The sequence below is a fragment of the Bubalus bubalis genome, chromosome 7, assembly GCF_019923935.1.
Source record: "Bubalus bubalis isolate 160015118507 breed Murrah chromosome 7, NDDB_SH_1, whole genome shotgun sequence".
NCBI classification, from domain to species: Eukaryota; Metazoa; Chordata; class Mammalia; order Artiodactyla; family Bovidae; genus Bubalus; species Bubalus bubalis.
In genome coordinates this window covers 33777298-33795337 of record NC_059163.1, presented here as the reverse complement: position 1 = coordinate 33795337, position 18040 = coordinate 33777298, and the positions used below count along the sequence as shown (strand labels likewise).

Sequence of the window (18040 nt, the reverse complement as noted above, 5' to 3'; positions counted from 1 at the left end):
TCACTCTCCTCTTTCACTTTCATCAAGAGGCTCTTTAGTTGTTCTTCCCTTTCTGCCATAAGGGTGGTGTCATCTGCATATCTGAGGTTGTTGATATTTCTCCCAGCAATCTTGATTCCAGCTTGTGCTTCTTCCAGCCCAGCGTTTCTCATGATGTACTCTGCATATAAGTTAAATAGGCAGGGTGACAATATACAGGCTTGACGTACTCCTTTTCCTATTTGGAACCAGTCTGTTGTTCCATGTCCAGTTCTAACTGCTGCTTCCTGATCTGCATACAGATTTCTCAAGAGGCAGGTCAGGTGGTCTGGTATTCCCATCTCTTTCAGAATTTTCCATTAGAACTTATCAAATTCTTGGTAGAAAATCAGTGAACAGATGCTTGAATAGGAAGAAAATGGGCTAGGTGGGAAGTGTATACACAGGGTATACAGAGAGAAGTTAGCTTGCTCCGGGAACGTGAATGAATCTTGTAACCTTTCTTCCTCTCATTATTTTCATCTGTAAGAGGATAACAGTCCAAAGCATGTTTAAAAAATTGATCTGTGCACAGTTGGCTGCTGCAACTCCTAGAGGCTATGCATCTACTTTCAGTGAAGTTTATATACAACCTTTTGTCCTTTTCCCCTCCCTTCAAATTTATTATTTGTTTAATGAGTCAGATGAGTTTGTTTTCACACTTCTTTGGTTTTGGAACATGTATTATTGATCCTTTTATTCCAATGGGCTAAAATTAAGTAAACAATGAAAAAAGAAGTATTTTATGTTTCTCTCCTGGTTGACAATACTACCTTTGAAATATAGAATAGCCTTGGATCCTTAAACCTCAGCCATATTCATAATTGATAAGAATTGAAGTGAGATATGGATTATTGAGGTAAACTCTTACAAAGTACCATCATTAACCTGTTAACAGATGAAGTCATATGAAGGATAAAACATTATACATATTATACCTAACAGCTGTTAATATTTTTCATCTTAAGCGGGAAAAGATCTTGTTAGGTATTCCAAGAAGGTAAATCACTATCTTATTTTCAATACCTTCTTATTTGATGGAGCTTTTGTTTTCTTTTCTCTTTTAATCTTCTAAGAAGTATATTGATCTACTTAAGACATTGCTTTACCTGGCAGTGTGGCTGTAGCCAGGAATAGAAGAGTGTCAGTTTTTATTACCTAACTGTTCATTTACATGTTCATTATTGTGCATGTGTATTAATTGAGATCTTAAAGAAAAAGCAGAGTTAGCTGGTTGAAGAGGAAGGAAACAGCTACGCAGGTAGAGTGAATGGCACATAAAAAACCCTTAGGTGGGAATAAACACTCTGTGTTTAAGGAATGAAAGGGCAAGGCGATTGTAGCATAGGAAGCAAGGAGGCTAGAGTGATAGAAAGACCAGATCATGAAAGTCTTGTTAGTCTGTGAAGCATTTAGTCTTTATCTTAAATAACAGGAAGTGTTTTAAACAAGAGAGTAATAAAATCAGATTTGCAATTTGAGAACAATTTCTCTGGCTGCATCTGGATAAACAATTTGAGGTACAAAATAAGACAGATTAGTTATGGTGGTATTTTGGTACTTCATTGTAGAGGTGATGGCTTGGATAGATCTGGTGGTAGTAGATATGGAGGGAAATGAATGGATTTGAGGGGAAGAATAGGGGTAAAACCTATAGACTGGATATTTGGAATGAATGAAAGCAGTACAAAGATGAGTTTTAGGGTTTTGGTTTGGAAAACAATAAATAGCATTTTAATCAATGGGGATAGAATTATTGGAAGAAGGCTAGTATGGCATGGGGTGATCATGAGTTTGATTTGGGGACAAATATATTTGAGGTGTTTTTACATGAGCCAAGTAGAGCTATTAAGCTGGCAGTTGGGTGAAAAGGTCTGAAATACAGAAGAAAAGTTTGGGCTGGAGACAGAATGAGCCATTAGTATGTAAGTGTTGGTAGAAGTTGGTCAGGGTTGAGATCATCTAGAGACAGAAAATAGTGAGAGAAGAGGAGGGCATAGGTCAAAGAGTTGGGGAATTTAACATTTAATGTCAGTGTAGAGGAGGATGAGACTATAAAAGGTACAGAGGAGGAATGGCCAGAGAAGCAAGATGAGAAAAACAGGTGAATGGGCAGCATGGTATCTTGGGCAAAAAATCACATAATCATGGGCTTTTTCTAGTCAAATGATTTTATTTTACTAATGAATAAATTGAGAACCAGAAAGAGAAGTGAATTATTTAATATAATAGAAAGTTCTGGGGTTATTCCACTGCTCATTAAGTATAACACTACTGACTATGAAACAAGAATAATGATGTGACTCATATGACCACTGGTGAATGGTATGATTCTTATATTTGAAATCAGGAGACCTTGGTTTGAATTTTTTTTCTAGCACTTTCTGGTTGAATGGCCTTTGACATGTTTCCTAAGCTTACTATCTTTACTTACCCATCTATAAAAATAATATACCTATTATGAACTGAAGGTTAGATGATATATGTAAAAGTACTTTATATACTATAAAGCACTATATTAGAGTATTATTCAAAGTGTTCCTACAGAAGTATAAATAAATGAGATTAACTATGGAAATCATATGTCAAAAGAATTTCAAGGGGAATTTTTCTGTGCCAGATGTTCAGTTATAAAGCCACAGTAAATAGTTTGGTACTGGTACAGGAAAAGATTAGTCAGTGAAAGAGAGGGGAATACAGAAAAATAAAGGGAAATTTAGTGTATGATAAAAGTGGTACAACAAATAAATCCATTATGCTGTTTAATATACTGCTTTGGTACCACCACCTAGTTATTTTTTGGGGAAAAACCTAGATTTATGTCTTATTACAAACAAATTACAGATGGATTGATAATTTTGGCTTCATAAAAAATTTAATCTATTTGGCATTAAAAAATCCTAGATTATAAATGGGGTTGAAAGTCAATCCCATTCACAAGTTAGAGAAATATATGCACATGAAAAACAGGAAAATTCTGATATTCTAAACAAGTAAATAATTTTTTTTCCAGATTTATATGAAAACACAAATGCTCTAGTAAGAGTCATGGTCAAGGTCATGACCAGGAAATTCACAAATGAAATTATAAAAATGACATATTAATATATGGAGAGAGATTAAATCTTACTAGTAATCAAAGAGATGGAAACCAAAATAATAGTGAGACATCACTTCTTATCTGTTTGATTAGCAGCAGTAAATAAGATTTACGATGTATAGTGTTAATGCTGTGGGAAAATAAGCATATCTACTACAGTCCCAGAAAACTAACCAATCTAATCACATGGACCACAGTCTTCTCTAACTCAATGAAACTATGAGCCATGCTGTGTAGGGCCACCCAAGACAGACGGGTCATGGTGGAGAGTTCTGACAAAATGTGGTCCACTGGAGAAGGGAATGGCAAACCACTTCAGCATTCTTGCCTTGAGGAAACCATGAACAAAATGAAAAGGCAAAAAGATAGGACACTGAAAGATGAACTCCCCAGGTCAGTAGGTGCCCAATATGCTCCTGGAGATCAGTGGAGAAATAACTCTAGAAAGAATGAAGAGATGGATCCAAAGCAAAAACAACACCCAGTTGTGGATGTGAAGGTGATGGAAGCAAGTCTGATGCTGTAAAGAGCAGTATTGCATAGGAACCTGGAATGTTGGGTCCATGAATCAAGGCAAATTGGAAGTCATCAAACAGGAGATGGCAAGAGTCAATGTCAACATTTTAGGAATCAGTGAACTAAAATGGACTGGAATGGGTGAATTTAACTCAGATGATCATTATATCTACTTCTGTGGGCAAGAATCCCTTAGAAGAAGTGGAGTGCCATCATAGTCAACCAAAGAGTCTGAAATGCAGTACTTGGATGCAATCTCAAAAATGACAGAACGATCTCTATTCATTTCCAAAGTAAACCATTCAATATCACAGTAATCCAAGCCTATGCCCCAACCAGTAATGCTGAAGAAGCTGAAGTTGAATGGTTCTATGAAGATCTACAAGACCTTCTAGAACTAACACCCCAAAAAGTTGTCCTTTTCATTATAGAGGCTGGAATGCAAAAGTATGAAGTCAAGAAACATCTGGAGTTAACAGGCACATTTGGCCTTGGAGTACAGAATGAAGCAGGACAGAAGCTCATAGAGTTGCCAAGAGAATGCACTGGTCATAGCAAACACCCTCTTCCAACAATACAAGAGAAGACTCTACACATGGACATCACCAGATGGTCAACACGGAAATCAGATTGATTATATTCTTTGCAGCCAAAGATGGAGAAGCTCTATACAGTCAGCAAAAACAAGACTGGGAGCTGACTGTGGCTCAGATCATGAATGCCTTATTGCCAAATTCAGACTTAAATTGAAAAAAGTAGGGAAAACCATTAGATGTTTCAGATATTACCTAAATCAAATCCTTTACGATTATACAGTGGAAGTGAGAAATAGATTTAAGGGACTAGATCTGATAGACAGAGTGCCTGATGAACTATGGACTGAGGTTCATGACATTGTACAGGAGACAGTGATCAAGACAATCCCCCAAAAAAAGAAATGCAAAAAAGCAAAATGGCTGTCTGAGCAGGCCTTACAAATAGTGTGAAAAGAAGAGAAGCCAAAAGCAAAGGAGAAAAGGAAAGATATACCCATTTGAATGCAGAGTTCCAAAGAATAGCAAGGAGAGGTCAGAAAGCCTTCCTCAGTGATTGGTGCAAAGAAATAGAGGAAAACAACAGAATGGGAAAGACTAGAGATCTCTTCAAGAAAATTAGGGACACAAAGGGAACATTTCATGTAAAGATGGGTTCAGTAAATGACAGAAATGGTATGGACCAAACAGAAGCAGAAGATATTAAGAGGTGGCAAGAATACACAGAACTGTACAAAAAAAGATCTTCACGACCCAGATAACCATGATGGTGTGATCACTCACCTAGAGCCAGACATCCTGGAATGTGAAGTCAAGTGGGCCTTAGAAAGCATCACTACGAACAAAGCTAGTGGAGGTGATGGAATTCCTGTTGAGCTATTTCAAGTCCTGAAAGATGATGCTGTGAAAGTGCTGCACTCAACATGCCAGCAAATTTGGAAAACTCAGCAGTGGCCACAGGATTGCAAAAGTTCAGTTTTCATTCCAATCCCAAAGAAAGGCAATGCCAAAAAATGTTCAAACTACTGCACAATTGCACTCATCTCACACACTAGTAAAGTAATGCTCAAAATTCTCCAAGCCAGGCTTTAACAATACGTGAACCGTGAACTTCCAGATGTTCAACCTGGTTAAGAAAAGGCAGAAGAACCAGAGATCAAATTGCCAACATCCGATGGATCATAGAAAAAGCAAGAGAGTTCCAGAAAAACATCTATTTCTGCTTTATTGTCTATGCCAAAGCCTTTATCTGTGTGGATCACAACAAACTGTGGAAAATTCTTCAAGAGATGGGAATACCAGACCACCTGACCTGCCTCTTGAGAAACCTGTGTGCAGGTCAGGAGGCAACAGTTAGAACTGGACGTGGAACAACAGACTGGTTCCAAATAGGAAAAGGAGTACGTTAAGGCTGTATATTGTCACCCTGATTATTTAACTTATATGCAGAGTACATCATGCAAAATGCCAGGCTGGATGAAGCGCAAGCTGGAATCAAGATTGCCGGGAGAAATATGAATAACCTCAGATATGCAGGTTCCACCACCCTTATGGCAGAAAGTGAAGAACAACTAAAGAGCCTCTTGATGAAAGTGAAAGAGGAGACTGAAAAAGTTGGCTTAAATCTCGACATTCAGAAAACTAAGGTCATGGCATCTGTCCCATCACTTCATGGCAGATAGATGGGTAAACAGTGGTTGACTTTACTTTTGGAGGCTCCAAAATCCAAAATCCAAAATCACCCCAGATGGTGACTTTAGCCATGAAATTAAAAGACGCTTACTCCTTGGAAGAAAAATTATGACCAACCTAGACAGTATATTAAAAAGCAGAGAGATTACTTTGCCAACAAATGTCCAACTACTCAAAGCTGTGGTTTTTGCAGTAGTCATCTATGGATGTGTGAGTTGGACTATAAAGAAAGCTAAGCACTGAAGAATTGATGCTTTGAACTGTGGTGTTGGAGAAGACTCTTGAGAGTCCCTTGGACTGCAAGGGATCCAACCAGTCCATCCTAAAGGAAATCAGTCATGAATATTCATTGGAAAGACTGATATTGAAGCTGAAACTCTAATATTCTGGCCACCTGATTCAAAGAACTGACTCACTGGAAAAGACCCTGATGCTTGGAAAGTTTGAAGGCATGTGAGAAGGGGATGACAGAAGATGAGATGGTTGCATGGACATGAGTGAGTAAACTACGGGAAATGGTGATGGATAGGGAGGCCTGGCGTGCTGCAGTCATGGGATTGCAAAGAGTTGTAGACGACTGAGCAACTGAACTGAACTAAACTGAACTGAATGCATACTTATATACTGGTGGTAAGAATGTAAGGTGGGTCACTTGAGTGCAATCTAGAAATTAAAATAATTGTTAAAAATGCTTAGACCACTATATTGAACTAAACAAATGGGTGCACAAATACATGGAAAGACTAGACAAATAGAAGAATTTCAAATATACTTTAAATATTCAAAGCATGACTTTTCACTCCACTTCTTAGGTGTGGCCTGTACATAGTGTCTTTCTTTCAAAGAGTGTAATATGGAAAAGGGAGGAACTTTAGTGTATTAATAGAGATCTGACAAACACTACTTAAGCCAGGTGATCAAGGTCAACAGTGATAAATCATGTTGATACTATGTACCCCCACTTCATACAATGTAAAGAAAGTGAAATTTTTCCTCTATAGTCTTCCTACCTAAATCCCCATGCCCCAGTCTAGCCATAAGGAAAAACATCAGAAAACCCCTAGATGTGCGACATTTCTATAAAATACCTGACTGCTGCTGCTGCTGCTGCTAAGTTGCTTCAGTCGTGTCCAACTCTGTGTGACCCCATAGATGGCAGCCCACCAGGCTCCACCGTCCCTGGGATTCTCCAGGGAAGAACACTGGAGTGGGTTTCCATTTCCTTCTCCAATGCAGGAAAGTGAAAAGTGAAAAAGGGAAGTCACTCAGTCGTGTCTGACTCTTCACAACCCCATCATGGACTGCAGCCCACCAGGCTCCTCTGTCCATGGGATTCTCCGGGCAAGAGTGCTGGAGTGGGGTGCCATTGCCTTCTCCGAAATACTGGACTAGTATGCCTCAACTTTATGGTCAAGACCAAACTTTTTGGTCAATATTATCACCAACAAGGAAAATCTGAGGAACTTTTTAGAGCCTAAAAAGACATGACAATTATATAATTTGCTATCGTGGATGGGATCAGGAAACAGAAAAGAACATTAAGTAAAAGAAGAGGAAATATGAATAAAATATGAAATTTGGTTAATAACAATGTATTAACATTAGAGTTAATACACTAAAAGCAAGAGGATTCCAGAAAAACATGTGTCTGCTTTGTTGACTATGCCAAGCCTTTGACTGTGTGGATCACAACAAACAGTGAAAAATTCTTCAAGAGATGAGAATACCAGACCTTCTGACCTGCCTCCTGAGCAATCTGTATGCAGGTCAAGAAGCAACAGTTAGAACTGCACATGGAACAACAGCCTGGTTCAAAATCAGGAAAGGAGTACATCAAGGCTGCATATTGTCACCCTGCTTGTTTAACTAATATGCAGAGTACATCATGCAAGATGCCAGGCTGGATGAAGCACAAGATTGTTTGGAGAAATATCAGTAACCTCAGATATGAAGATGACACCACCCTTATGGCAGAAAGTGAGGAAGAACTAAAGAGCCTCTTGATGAAAGTGAAAGAGGAGAGTAAACATGTTGGCTAAAAATTCAGTATTCAGAAAACTAAGATCATGGCATCTGGTCCCATCACTTTGTGGCAAATAGATGGGGAAACAATGGAAACAGTGACAGACTTTATTTTTTTGGGCTCCAAAATCACTGCAGATGGTGACTTCAGCCATGAAATTAAAAGACACTTGCTCCTTGGAAGAAAAGCTATGACCAACCTAGACAGTATATTAAAAAGCAGAGACATTACTTTGCCAACAAAAGTCCATCTAGTCAAGGCTATGGTTTTTCCAGTAGTCATGTATGGATGTGAGAGTTGAACTAAAAAGAAGGCTGAGCACTAAGGAATTGATGCTGTGAACTGTGGTGTTGGAGAAGACTGTTGACTGCAAGGAGATCCAACCAGTCCATTCTAAAGGAAATCAGTCCTGAATATTCATTGGAAGGACTTATGCCAAAGCTGAAACTTCAATATTTTGGCCACCTGATGCAAAGAACTGACTCATTGGAAAGGACCCTGAATCTGGGAAGCATTGAAGGCAGGAGGAGAAGGGAATGACAGAGGATGAGATGATTGGATGCCATCAGCGACTAGATGGACATGAGTTTGAGTAGGCTCTGGGAGTTGGTGATGGACAGGGAAGCCTGGTGAGCTGCAGTCCATGGGGTGTCAGAGAGTCGAACATGACTGAGTGAGTGAACTGAGCTGATTAACATTAAATCATTAATTGCAATAAATGTACTATTGTAAGGTGTTAGATAGCATTTTTGACTCAAGGGACATGAATTTGAGCAAACTCTGGGAGATGACGAAGGACAGGGAAACCTGGCATCTGCAGTCCTTGGGGTCACAAAGAGTAGGACATGACTTAGCAACTGAACAACAGGGTGTTAAACACAGAGGAAACTGAGTGTGATGTATATGAGAATTCTATATTATCTTTGCAACTTTTCTATAAATCTAAAATGCTTCCGAAATAAAATACTTGTTAAAGCTGAAGAAAAATTTGAAAATCTTTAGAGAGAAATAAATGCATAAACCTATATTCTGATAATTCTAGTTCTGGGAATATGTCCCAATAGTATAATCATTCAGGTGTGCAAGTATCAACAAGAATGGTCATCAGATATTGAATATAATAGTGAAAAACTGGAAACAGTTTAAACATCTGTCAACAAAAGAGTGGTTAAATAAAATATTGTATCTTTTTACACTATAATACTGTTCAGTTATTTAAAATGGTAGATTTCTTCATTGATATTTAAATACTTCTATGACACAGTTTTGAGAAAAAAGTAGGAAAAAGCAAGCATGTATAGTCTTATTCCATTGACAGAAAGTTATATGTGTTTGTGCATGTATGATTATGAAGTTTACATGAAAGATACTTGGAACATCAAAATATTAATTGTGGATATATGAGTATTGAGATTCCATGCATGTTTCTGTTTTTTTTTTTATATATTTCTTGAATGCCCTGAGTTTTCTACATTTGTGTTTTATCTTTACAACAAAAGAGATTACTAAAATTATTTTCATTTTGATGACAAAATTTATACATACATTATCATTTGCTTTTAGACCATTTTTGAGAATAAATTAAAAATAACAAGTTAGATTGTACAATTTTTTTGGCATTGGAGGTTGTATTTTAAAGACTTACTGAATATCTTCCAAAGGTGCTGGTAGAACTTTTCAAAGAAATTTATTTAGTTTATGTTTTCACATTGCTGAATGTGCTATATGTTGTGCTTTATGCCTTATGCCATTTCTCTCCAAAACAGTGTTTTGCAATTTTACATGTGCTCTATGAAGGATGAACTCACCTAACATATCTAGTCTCTCTGACAGAAACTGAATGACCTCTTTAGGGCTGAGGACATCTCTGTCATCTTGCTCTAATGACTGGTAGCCGGGTTCTAATTCCCTAGAATGAAGCTGGGATTTTCAAAATATGCACTTTCAGTTTACTCCCTTTTATTAAACTAGGTATACAGCTGAAACATTACAAGATGTCTTTGTGTGGGTATGAGGGCTTCATTATTAATAATGGTCTTCAGACTGGCCTCCTGAGATGTTTATCTCTAGAAGCTTCTTCAAGAAATTTAAGAATGGCCATTGGTTTGAAGCCTAAACAATGGGCTCTCATGACGCAAATGATATGACTAAATATTGTTAATGATTTTTTAACAACAGGTTGGGAAGTGATAGTAAGAAGTTGAGGTTCAGTTCAGTTCAGTCACTCAGTCGTGTCCGACTCTTTGCAACCCCATGAACCGCAGCACTCCAGGCCTCCCTGTCCATCACCAACTCCTGAAGTCCACCCAAACCCATGTCCATTGTGTCAGTGATGCCATCCAACCATCTCATCCTCTGTCATCCCCTTCTCCTCCTGCCCTCAATCTTTTCCAGCATCAGGGTCTTTACAAATGAGTCAGCTCTCCGCATCAGGTGACCAAAGTATTGGAGTTTCAGTTTCAACAGCAGTACTTCCAATGAACACCCAGGACTGATCTCCTTTAGAATGGACAGATCTCCTTGCAGTCCAAGGGACTCTCAAGAGTCTTCTCCAACACCACAGTTCAAAAGCATCAATTCTTCTGCACTCAGCTTTCTTTATAGTCCAACTCTCACGTCCATACATGACTACTGGAAAAACCATAGCCTTGACTAGCTGGACCTTTGTTGACAAAGTAATGTCTCTGCTTTTTAATATGTTGTTTAGGTTGGTCATAGCTTTCCTTCCAAGGAGCAAGTGTTTTTTAATTTCATGGCTGCAATCACCAACTGCAGTGATTTTGGAGCCCAGAAAAATAAAGTCAGCCACTGTTTCCACTGTTTCCCCATCTACTTGCCATGAAGTTGGGGAGGTAAGCCTAAAATGCATTTCCACATTTTCTGGAATATGCCCTAATTCAAGCTTTCAATCCCTTGGTTTTCTTCTGGACCAGGGTAATGAGCTTCTAACTAGTCTTACTGTGTGCGGGCTCTTCTCTTTATAATCTAATTTTTACATTGTGAACATGAATCTATCAGATCCTGTTTGCATCATTCTGCCTGTAGTTCAAGACTTTTTGTCTACAAAATAAAACCCCAATTTGTTATTAGCTAAGGACATTCTCTTCTTTATGTCTTGGCTTATGTTTTAGCTGTGGTATGCCTTACTCATTCTAAAAGTCAGCTTGAAAATCTTCTTTTATAAGAAACCATCCCTCATCTCCATGATTGGATATAATTTATCCTCTTAGCACAAACTTACATCCAATATCTAATATCTACTCCACTTTCTGTATGTTCACTGCATTTGGCAGGATTAATGTTTAATGTTTATTGAAGGAACAGGAGGCTCCCACTTCTGACATAACCAACTGATGTTCCCCAGTATTAGCCCTACCTCTGCCTCCTGGCCTAGATTCTGTTCCCAAATTATTCTGGTTCAGTTGTTCATTCTGATCTCATTAAACACTTAAACAATATACCTAACTTCCCTTGCTCTAATTTTATGCTCATGAAGCATTTTTCTCATAACTTGGCTCCCAGTCTAATTTGTCTCTAAGGGTAAAGGTTGTCAGACAAGCAGATGACTCAATGCCGCATCCATCATAGGCCTCATTATGACTTAACTCAATGATTCCAAAGTGAGGTCCCTGGACAATTAGCATCAGCATAACCTGGGAACTTGCTGAAATGCAAGTTCTAACTACTGAATCAGAAATTCTGAAACTGGGGCCCAGAGATCTGTTTTTTTAATAAGCCTTCCAGGTGATTTTGTTACATGCTGAAGTTTTACAACCATTGGATTAATTTATATTCTTAAGAGTTTCAGAAAAGGTAATGTAAGTGAGCTGAGATTGGTCAGCTCTGACTCTGGAGGGCTGAAGGCCAAACCCTGGTCTATGATGATAAACTAAGGGTCTGCTTGTGAGATTTCTTGGCAGGCAGCCTCGGGGCCTCTTCATTTGAGAAACCAGACTTGCTTTGTTTATTTTCTGTGTTCATCATTGAAGCAAAGTATTATTTGTCCAAACTACGTTAACGTGTATTTTAACACTTACTACCTGTGTGTTTAGTTGCATAAGAAAAAAGGAAAGAAGGCAAAATGAAAATGATTTAAAAAAAAAACTCAAGGATAGAGAAATGCTCAAATTGCACAAACAATAGACTTCCAATTTTTGAAGCCATAATCATAAAAAATATACTTACTCATGACCTAAAGCTCTTCACTCATGATGTAAGAAAATGTGAATAAGAACCAATGTACAAGCAAATTGACTTGGAAGAAGTACAATGAAACACATCCTTCAGCATTCAGGGAAGGAAAATATGCATCTAGCAGTTGTAAATATATCACAAAATACTAGGTTTATTATCATATTTGTTTTATGATAAAATAAAGAACAAAGACAAATATTAACTTACCATAGATTCAATACTTCCACTCAAAGTCCTATATTTCTCTGTAGCTGGTGAACTTAACTCATCACTATATTGTTTACCCAGGATTTGAATGCTGCTTTGGTAAAAGTAATATTTTTGATCTGAAAAACAAGGAAAAGGCAGAATCAGTCTCACATTACTAAGTACTTTAATTTTTATTTCATATAGAATTATTTAGGCTATGTCGTACAATTAAAAAAAATTAATTCCTTTAAAAGGAAAAAATTCTAAACAGTAAAAATGTAACTATAATAAAATTATTTTCTCCTTCAGTCTTTAAAAAGATTGGCAAAGCTGAAACATTAAAAATGCATGAAAATCAGAGCAGCAGCATTTGAGAAATTAAGTTGTTCAGTAGTATCATAATTTTCACTCCTACTATATTTTAGGGATATTTGTGATTGCAGATATATTCACTCAAGAATTATTGATGTCTATAATGTGTTATTATTCATTTATTATTAAGGAATAATCCAAAATCATTCTGAATATTTTTAAAAATTATTTCAAATATCATTCTTTTTAGAGGAATTAGTGACCTGTCAGTTTTCTGGACTAAGCTAGTCCAGAAAATAACTATTCTGGCAAGATAGCTAATCTGGTTGTTCACTGTAAACTCTATCAAAAATGGTCTTCCGAAGGATATGTTAAGTTTTATGTAAAGTTTAAAAATAAAATAAAATTAAAAAAAAAAAAAGAAGAAGAAAAACTACTGAGGAAAAAAAAAAAGTTTTATGAAGGAAATGAAAATTCCTAACACACTTGTACATATCTTAGAAACATGAACATGGACATAACCTAATTTGTCTCAGGAAAAAAATCCCTACTTCCATCTGATCATGCATATACATAATTTATACAGAGAAATATCTCAATCAGGGAAAGCATTTGAGATCCCGGGAACAGGGTAGTATGGTCCTTTGTGGCAGAAGGACAAGTCTTTCTAGGGTCATGAATGGTCACTGAATACACTCTGAAGAGGACTTAGGCTCCTGTCTTTGTGTTTAAGTGTGACAATACAGTGTTGTTAGGAGGGAATCCATTAAATTTGAAACTTGATGTTGGTTTTTCCTACTTCTGTAATTCATCTTGCATGTAATAGCCTCTAGGTGATTTGATAGCAAAATATAGTCCCAAGTGAAATTTAGCTACAATTTTATAATTCAATTGAGTGAAAAGACTATTACTAGTTACTGGAATAAATTTATCCACACTTAGTCTCTAACCTTACACATACCCATATACCTTCATTCTCCTCCTATCCCAGCCCCAATTATTTAAATAATGCAATGGGATTATAGCTGAAATTAAAAAAAAAAACAGATTATAGCATATATTATCTAGTGAAATTTGACACATTTTATTCACATTAAAACCTCTGAGAGAATATTCACTGGGATATTAAGTTGTGTGTTAATGAAGAGTGTATATGCATTCTTAATGTTGTTTCTTTCTGTTTCCTATTTTTAATAAAAAATTAAAGAAAAGAGAAACAAAAAAGAACAGAATCATTTTTAAAGTTTGTTTTTAACCTCTTTCTACTTTTTAACTGAAAATTCATCTCCTATCATAACTGTCCTGCTCCTAAGATTGTTTTCAGGACACAGATAATGAATTAATGAATATTTAGGTACATCCAACTTTTAGATTTTGAAACTTAGGGTGCTTTGCAATATTTTAAATAAAGAAGCAAATTATAGGATTAATGAAAAACAAAACAAGTGAACTCTAGCATCAGATAAATATTGTTTTTTTCGTCAGCTAGAATAATCCTTACCTGGGTAATAATGTTGTTTGGTATACTAAAAAAGACCAAAAATAAATAAATAAAACAGAAGAGAAAAAAATACTGAATTATAGAAAATATAAACATGAGAATATATTTAGAGGCATATAAATAAAATATATAATTATGTTGTATTAAAAAATAAAAGTGGCAATAAAAGAAAGAAGGCCAACTTTGAAAGTATATTCAGTTAATTCATCTGAGAAGTGGTATTTCCAATCTTTTGGTACTTACCAAAAGCTAAAAAGTAGACAAGTAGACCTATGATCACTGCCAGGATCACCACCACTGCGACAACAGCAAAAAATACTAGGTATGGATTCAGGGATCTTGAGGCTGATGTCACTCGTGCTGGCCTTAGAACAAGGGGAAAAGATCAAAGCCCATATATTTCACTCAGAGAAGCCATCATTTCAGCACTTCTGAAGTCTCTTAGGTTGCATGTGGCTCTATCATAGAAAATTGATTGGTTCTTTTTTTAATATTTATTTGTTTATTTGGAGGATAGTTGCTTTACAATATCATGTTGGCTTTCACCATACAAATAGGAATATGATTCTGAAATGAAATCAGACTGAACACCACTCTCTTTAATAGTATTTCTTACCATTTTTTAAGCACTAAAATGTTGACATTTAGGTAGTTTGATAGAAGAATAAGGAAATATGATTTATGGTTTGCAACTGCTTTTCCTTCTTCTGGCAGTTAATAAGTTTCTCAAGAATAACAACTCTTTTTTGTTTTACTACAACTTCTAAGACCCTTGTTGCACACTACTGTGGTAAGCTCCCTTACCTGGGCACCATTCCCAGGGATGTGCTGAAGAGAGATCTTTTTTTGTGGGAAGAGGGGCAGAGGGAGTCAGAATAGTAGCATTTCTCACAGTAATAGCCTCTATATTATTAAAATGAGGATATGGCTAGAGGCTGTGGAGAAAGAAATGGCAACCCACTCCAGTGTTCTTGCCTGGAGAATCCCAGGGAAGGGGGAGCCTGGTGGGCTGCCGTCTATGGGGTCGCACAGAGTCGGACAGGGCTGAAGCGACTTAGCAGCAGCAGCAAAGGCTGAGAGCTGAGATCCAGGAGAGTAACAAGCACTTAATTAGAACTGTACTAGCAGCAGTGGATTTGTGTGATTTTGTTCACCCATGAATTGGCAGTGTAAGCCAATCAGATCAGATTAGATCAGATCAGTCACTCAGTCGTGTCCGACTCTTTGCGACCCCATGAATCGCAGCACGCCAGGCCTCCCTGTCCATCACCAACTCCCGGAGTTCACTGAGACTCACGTCCATTGAGTCAGTGATGCCATCCAGCCATCTCATCCTCTGTCGTCCCCTTCTCCTCTTGCCCCCAATCCCTCCCAGCATCAGAGTCTTTTCCAATGAGTCACTCTTCGCATGAGGTGGCCAAAGTACTGGAGTTTCAGCTTAGCATCATTCCTTCCAAAGAAATCCCAGGGTTGATCGCCTTCAGAATGGACTGGTTGGATCTTCTTGCAGTCCAAGGGACTCTCAAGAGTCTTCTCCAGCACCACAGTTCAAAAGCAGCAATTCTTCGGCACTCAGCTTTCTTCACAGTCCAACTCTCATATCCATACATGACCACTAGAAAAACCATAGCCTTGACTAGATGGACCTTTGTTGGCAAAGTAATGTCTCTGCTTTTGAATATGCTATCTAGGTTGGTCATAACTTTCCTTCCAAGGAGTAAGTGTCTTTTAATTTCATGGCTGCAGTCACCATCTGTAGTGATTTTGGAGCCCAGAAAAATAAAGTCTGACACTGTTTCCACTGTTTCCCCATCTATTTCCCATGAAGTGATGGGACTGGATGCCATGATCTTCATTTTCTGAATGTTGAGCTTTAAGCCAACTTTTCCACTCTCCACTTTCACTTTCATCAGGAGGCTTTTGAGTTCCTCTTCACTTTCTGCCATAAGGGTGGTGTCATCTGCATATCTGAGGTTATTGATATTTCTCCTGGCAAACTTGATTCCAGCTTGTGTAAGCCAATAGATTTGTACTAACACAGTATCTGGTTTCTAGATTGTAGTATCTGATTCCTTGGATTATATTAGGCATATAATCCAAGTACTTCCTCACTGTCTCCTTTCCCACCACAAACACTCACAGTGGGAAGGTCACCAGAAGTACTCTGTATGAATTCCTATTTTATCCCATTTGCTTGAAGATGATATTGTCATTTATTTGAGGTTTTCTTCATCTGAAAAATGGGACTAATACTTGCTTAAGACTGTTTTGAAGATCAATGAGGTTATGTTATGTAGGCTATGTAAAGTGTATAAAGTAGATATTTCTACTAAATATGTTATCTACTAGGCTGTGAGAACTTTGAAAATAAAGTTGGTATTCATGCATATGTTTCTAACACTTTGTAGGCTACTTGGTATATATAGGTGGTGCATGAAAGCATGCTAAGTCATTTCAGTCATGTCTGACTTTTCGCTCCTCTGTCCATGGGATTCTCCAGGCAAGGATACTGGAATGGGTTGCCATGCTCTCCTCCAGGAGATCTTCCTGACCCAGGGAGTGACCAGGAAGCAAACCCACATCTCTTATGTCTACCTGCTTTGGCAGGCAGGTTCTTTACTACTAGGACCACTTAGGATTTATGATATTTATAAATATTTGTTGTATATGTTAACTCCTGGGTGTGTTTCAGTTTTAAAAGCCTTAACAGAACTGAAAAGCAGTTACCTTTTGCCATAACACAGTCACACTTCCATTTCTTTCTATTTGTTTTGCTTACATTCTAGTGTATATGGGAAGGGGATGATCTGAGACTCAGTGACTCTCTAGAGTGTAGGTTTCACAGCAGGGTTGCCTGGTGTTTGGGCTTTATGCAACTCACACTGATGAAGGCATCTCCTGGTGTTTTACTTTGTATCACTTGTACTTTGAAGGCCTTGGATATGGGACCAGTATCATTTCAGAGGAATTCCTTGGTAGCTCAGCTGGTAAAGAATCTGCCTGCAATGCAGGAGACCCTGGTTTGATTTCTGGGTTGGGAAGTTCCTCTGGAGAAGGGATAGGCTACCCATTCCAGTATGCCTCCCTGGTGGCTCAGATGGTAAAGAATCCGCCCACAATGTGAAAGACCTGGGTTCGATCCCTGGGTTGGGAAATTCCCCTGGAGGAGGGCATGGCAACCCACTCCAGTATTCTTGCATGGAGAATCCCCATGGACAGAGGAGCCCGGCAGGCTGCAGTCCGTGGGGTTGCAAAAAGTCGAACATGACTGAATGGCTAAGCACATCAGTTCAGAAGATTATTGGAGGTGGGCATAGACTTGCTGACTTTTTTGTTGAATAAACACATTAAACATTATAAAAATTGACCAGCTCAAATATTATTGTTTAATAAAAGGGCATTTAAATTCATGAAAATAGGAATAACATAAACTCAGAATAACAAAAAAGATGAATAATTTAGCCTTAGCTTAATGATATCTTTTTACTACATTGCTCTTATTAATTTTGCTATGCTAGTGAAAACTGACTTTCACTAACACTGGTCCAGAGTCCAACATTTGGGAATAACTAACTGTATGCTGGGAAAGATAGAAGGCGGGAGGAGAATGGGATGACAGAGGATGAGATGGTTGGATGGCATCACTGACTCAATGGACATGAGTTTGAGTAAACTCTGGGAGTTGGTGATGGACAGGGAGGCCTGGCATGCTGCAGTCCATGGGGTCACAAAGAGTCAGACACAACTGAACAGCTGAACTGAACTGAACTGAACTGTAGTCATTTTCTAAGTAGGATAAAATTGGTACATTGATACTTGCTGACTTTTTAAGCCTCGGTTTACTCTTCTGTTTCTTTGTGGTCTTGCTGTGGCTGGTGACATGTGGTCACAGTTGCACACTGTTTGACATTTGTAAGTTTGGCGAATGTCAGGGGTTGCTCAGCAGGGTAGAGCCAAAAGAA

At 37.8% G+C, this 18040-nt stretch overlaps 1 protein-coding gene across 2 annotated transcripts in view; it reads right to left on the bottom strand.

Annotated features, from left to right (window-relative positions):
* The window catches only part of TMPRSS11D (transmembrane serine protease 11D), a 59616-nt gene that overhangs the window by 21590 nt on the left and 19986 nt on the right, over positions 1 to 18040 (bottom strand). For both annotated transcript variants that reach the window (XM_006079837.4, XM_006079838.4), the window contains exons 2-3: positions 14322 to 14443; positions 12284 to 12402 (exon numbers count right to left, since the gene is read on the bottom strand). In XM_006079837.4, the coding sequence (XP_006079899.3) occupies positions 12284 to 12402; positions 14322 to 14443 (241 nt within the window). The remainder of the gene's footprint in view (positions 1 to 12283; positions 12403 to 14321; positions 14444 to 18040) is intronic.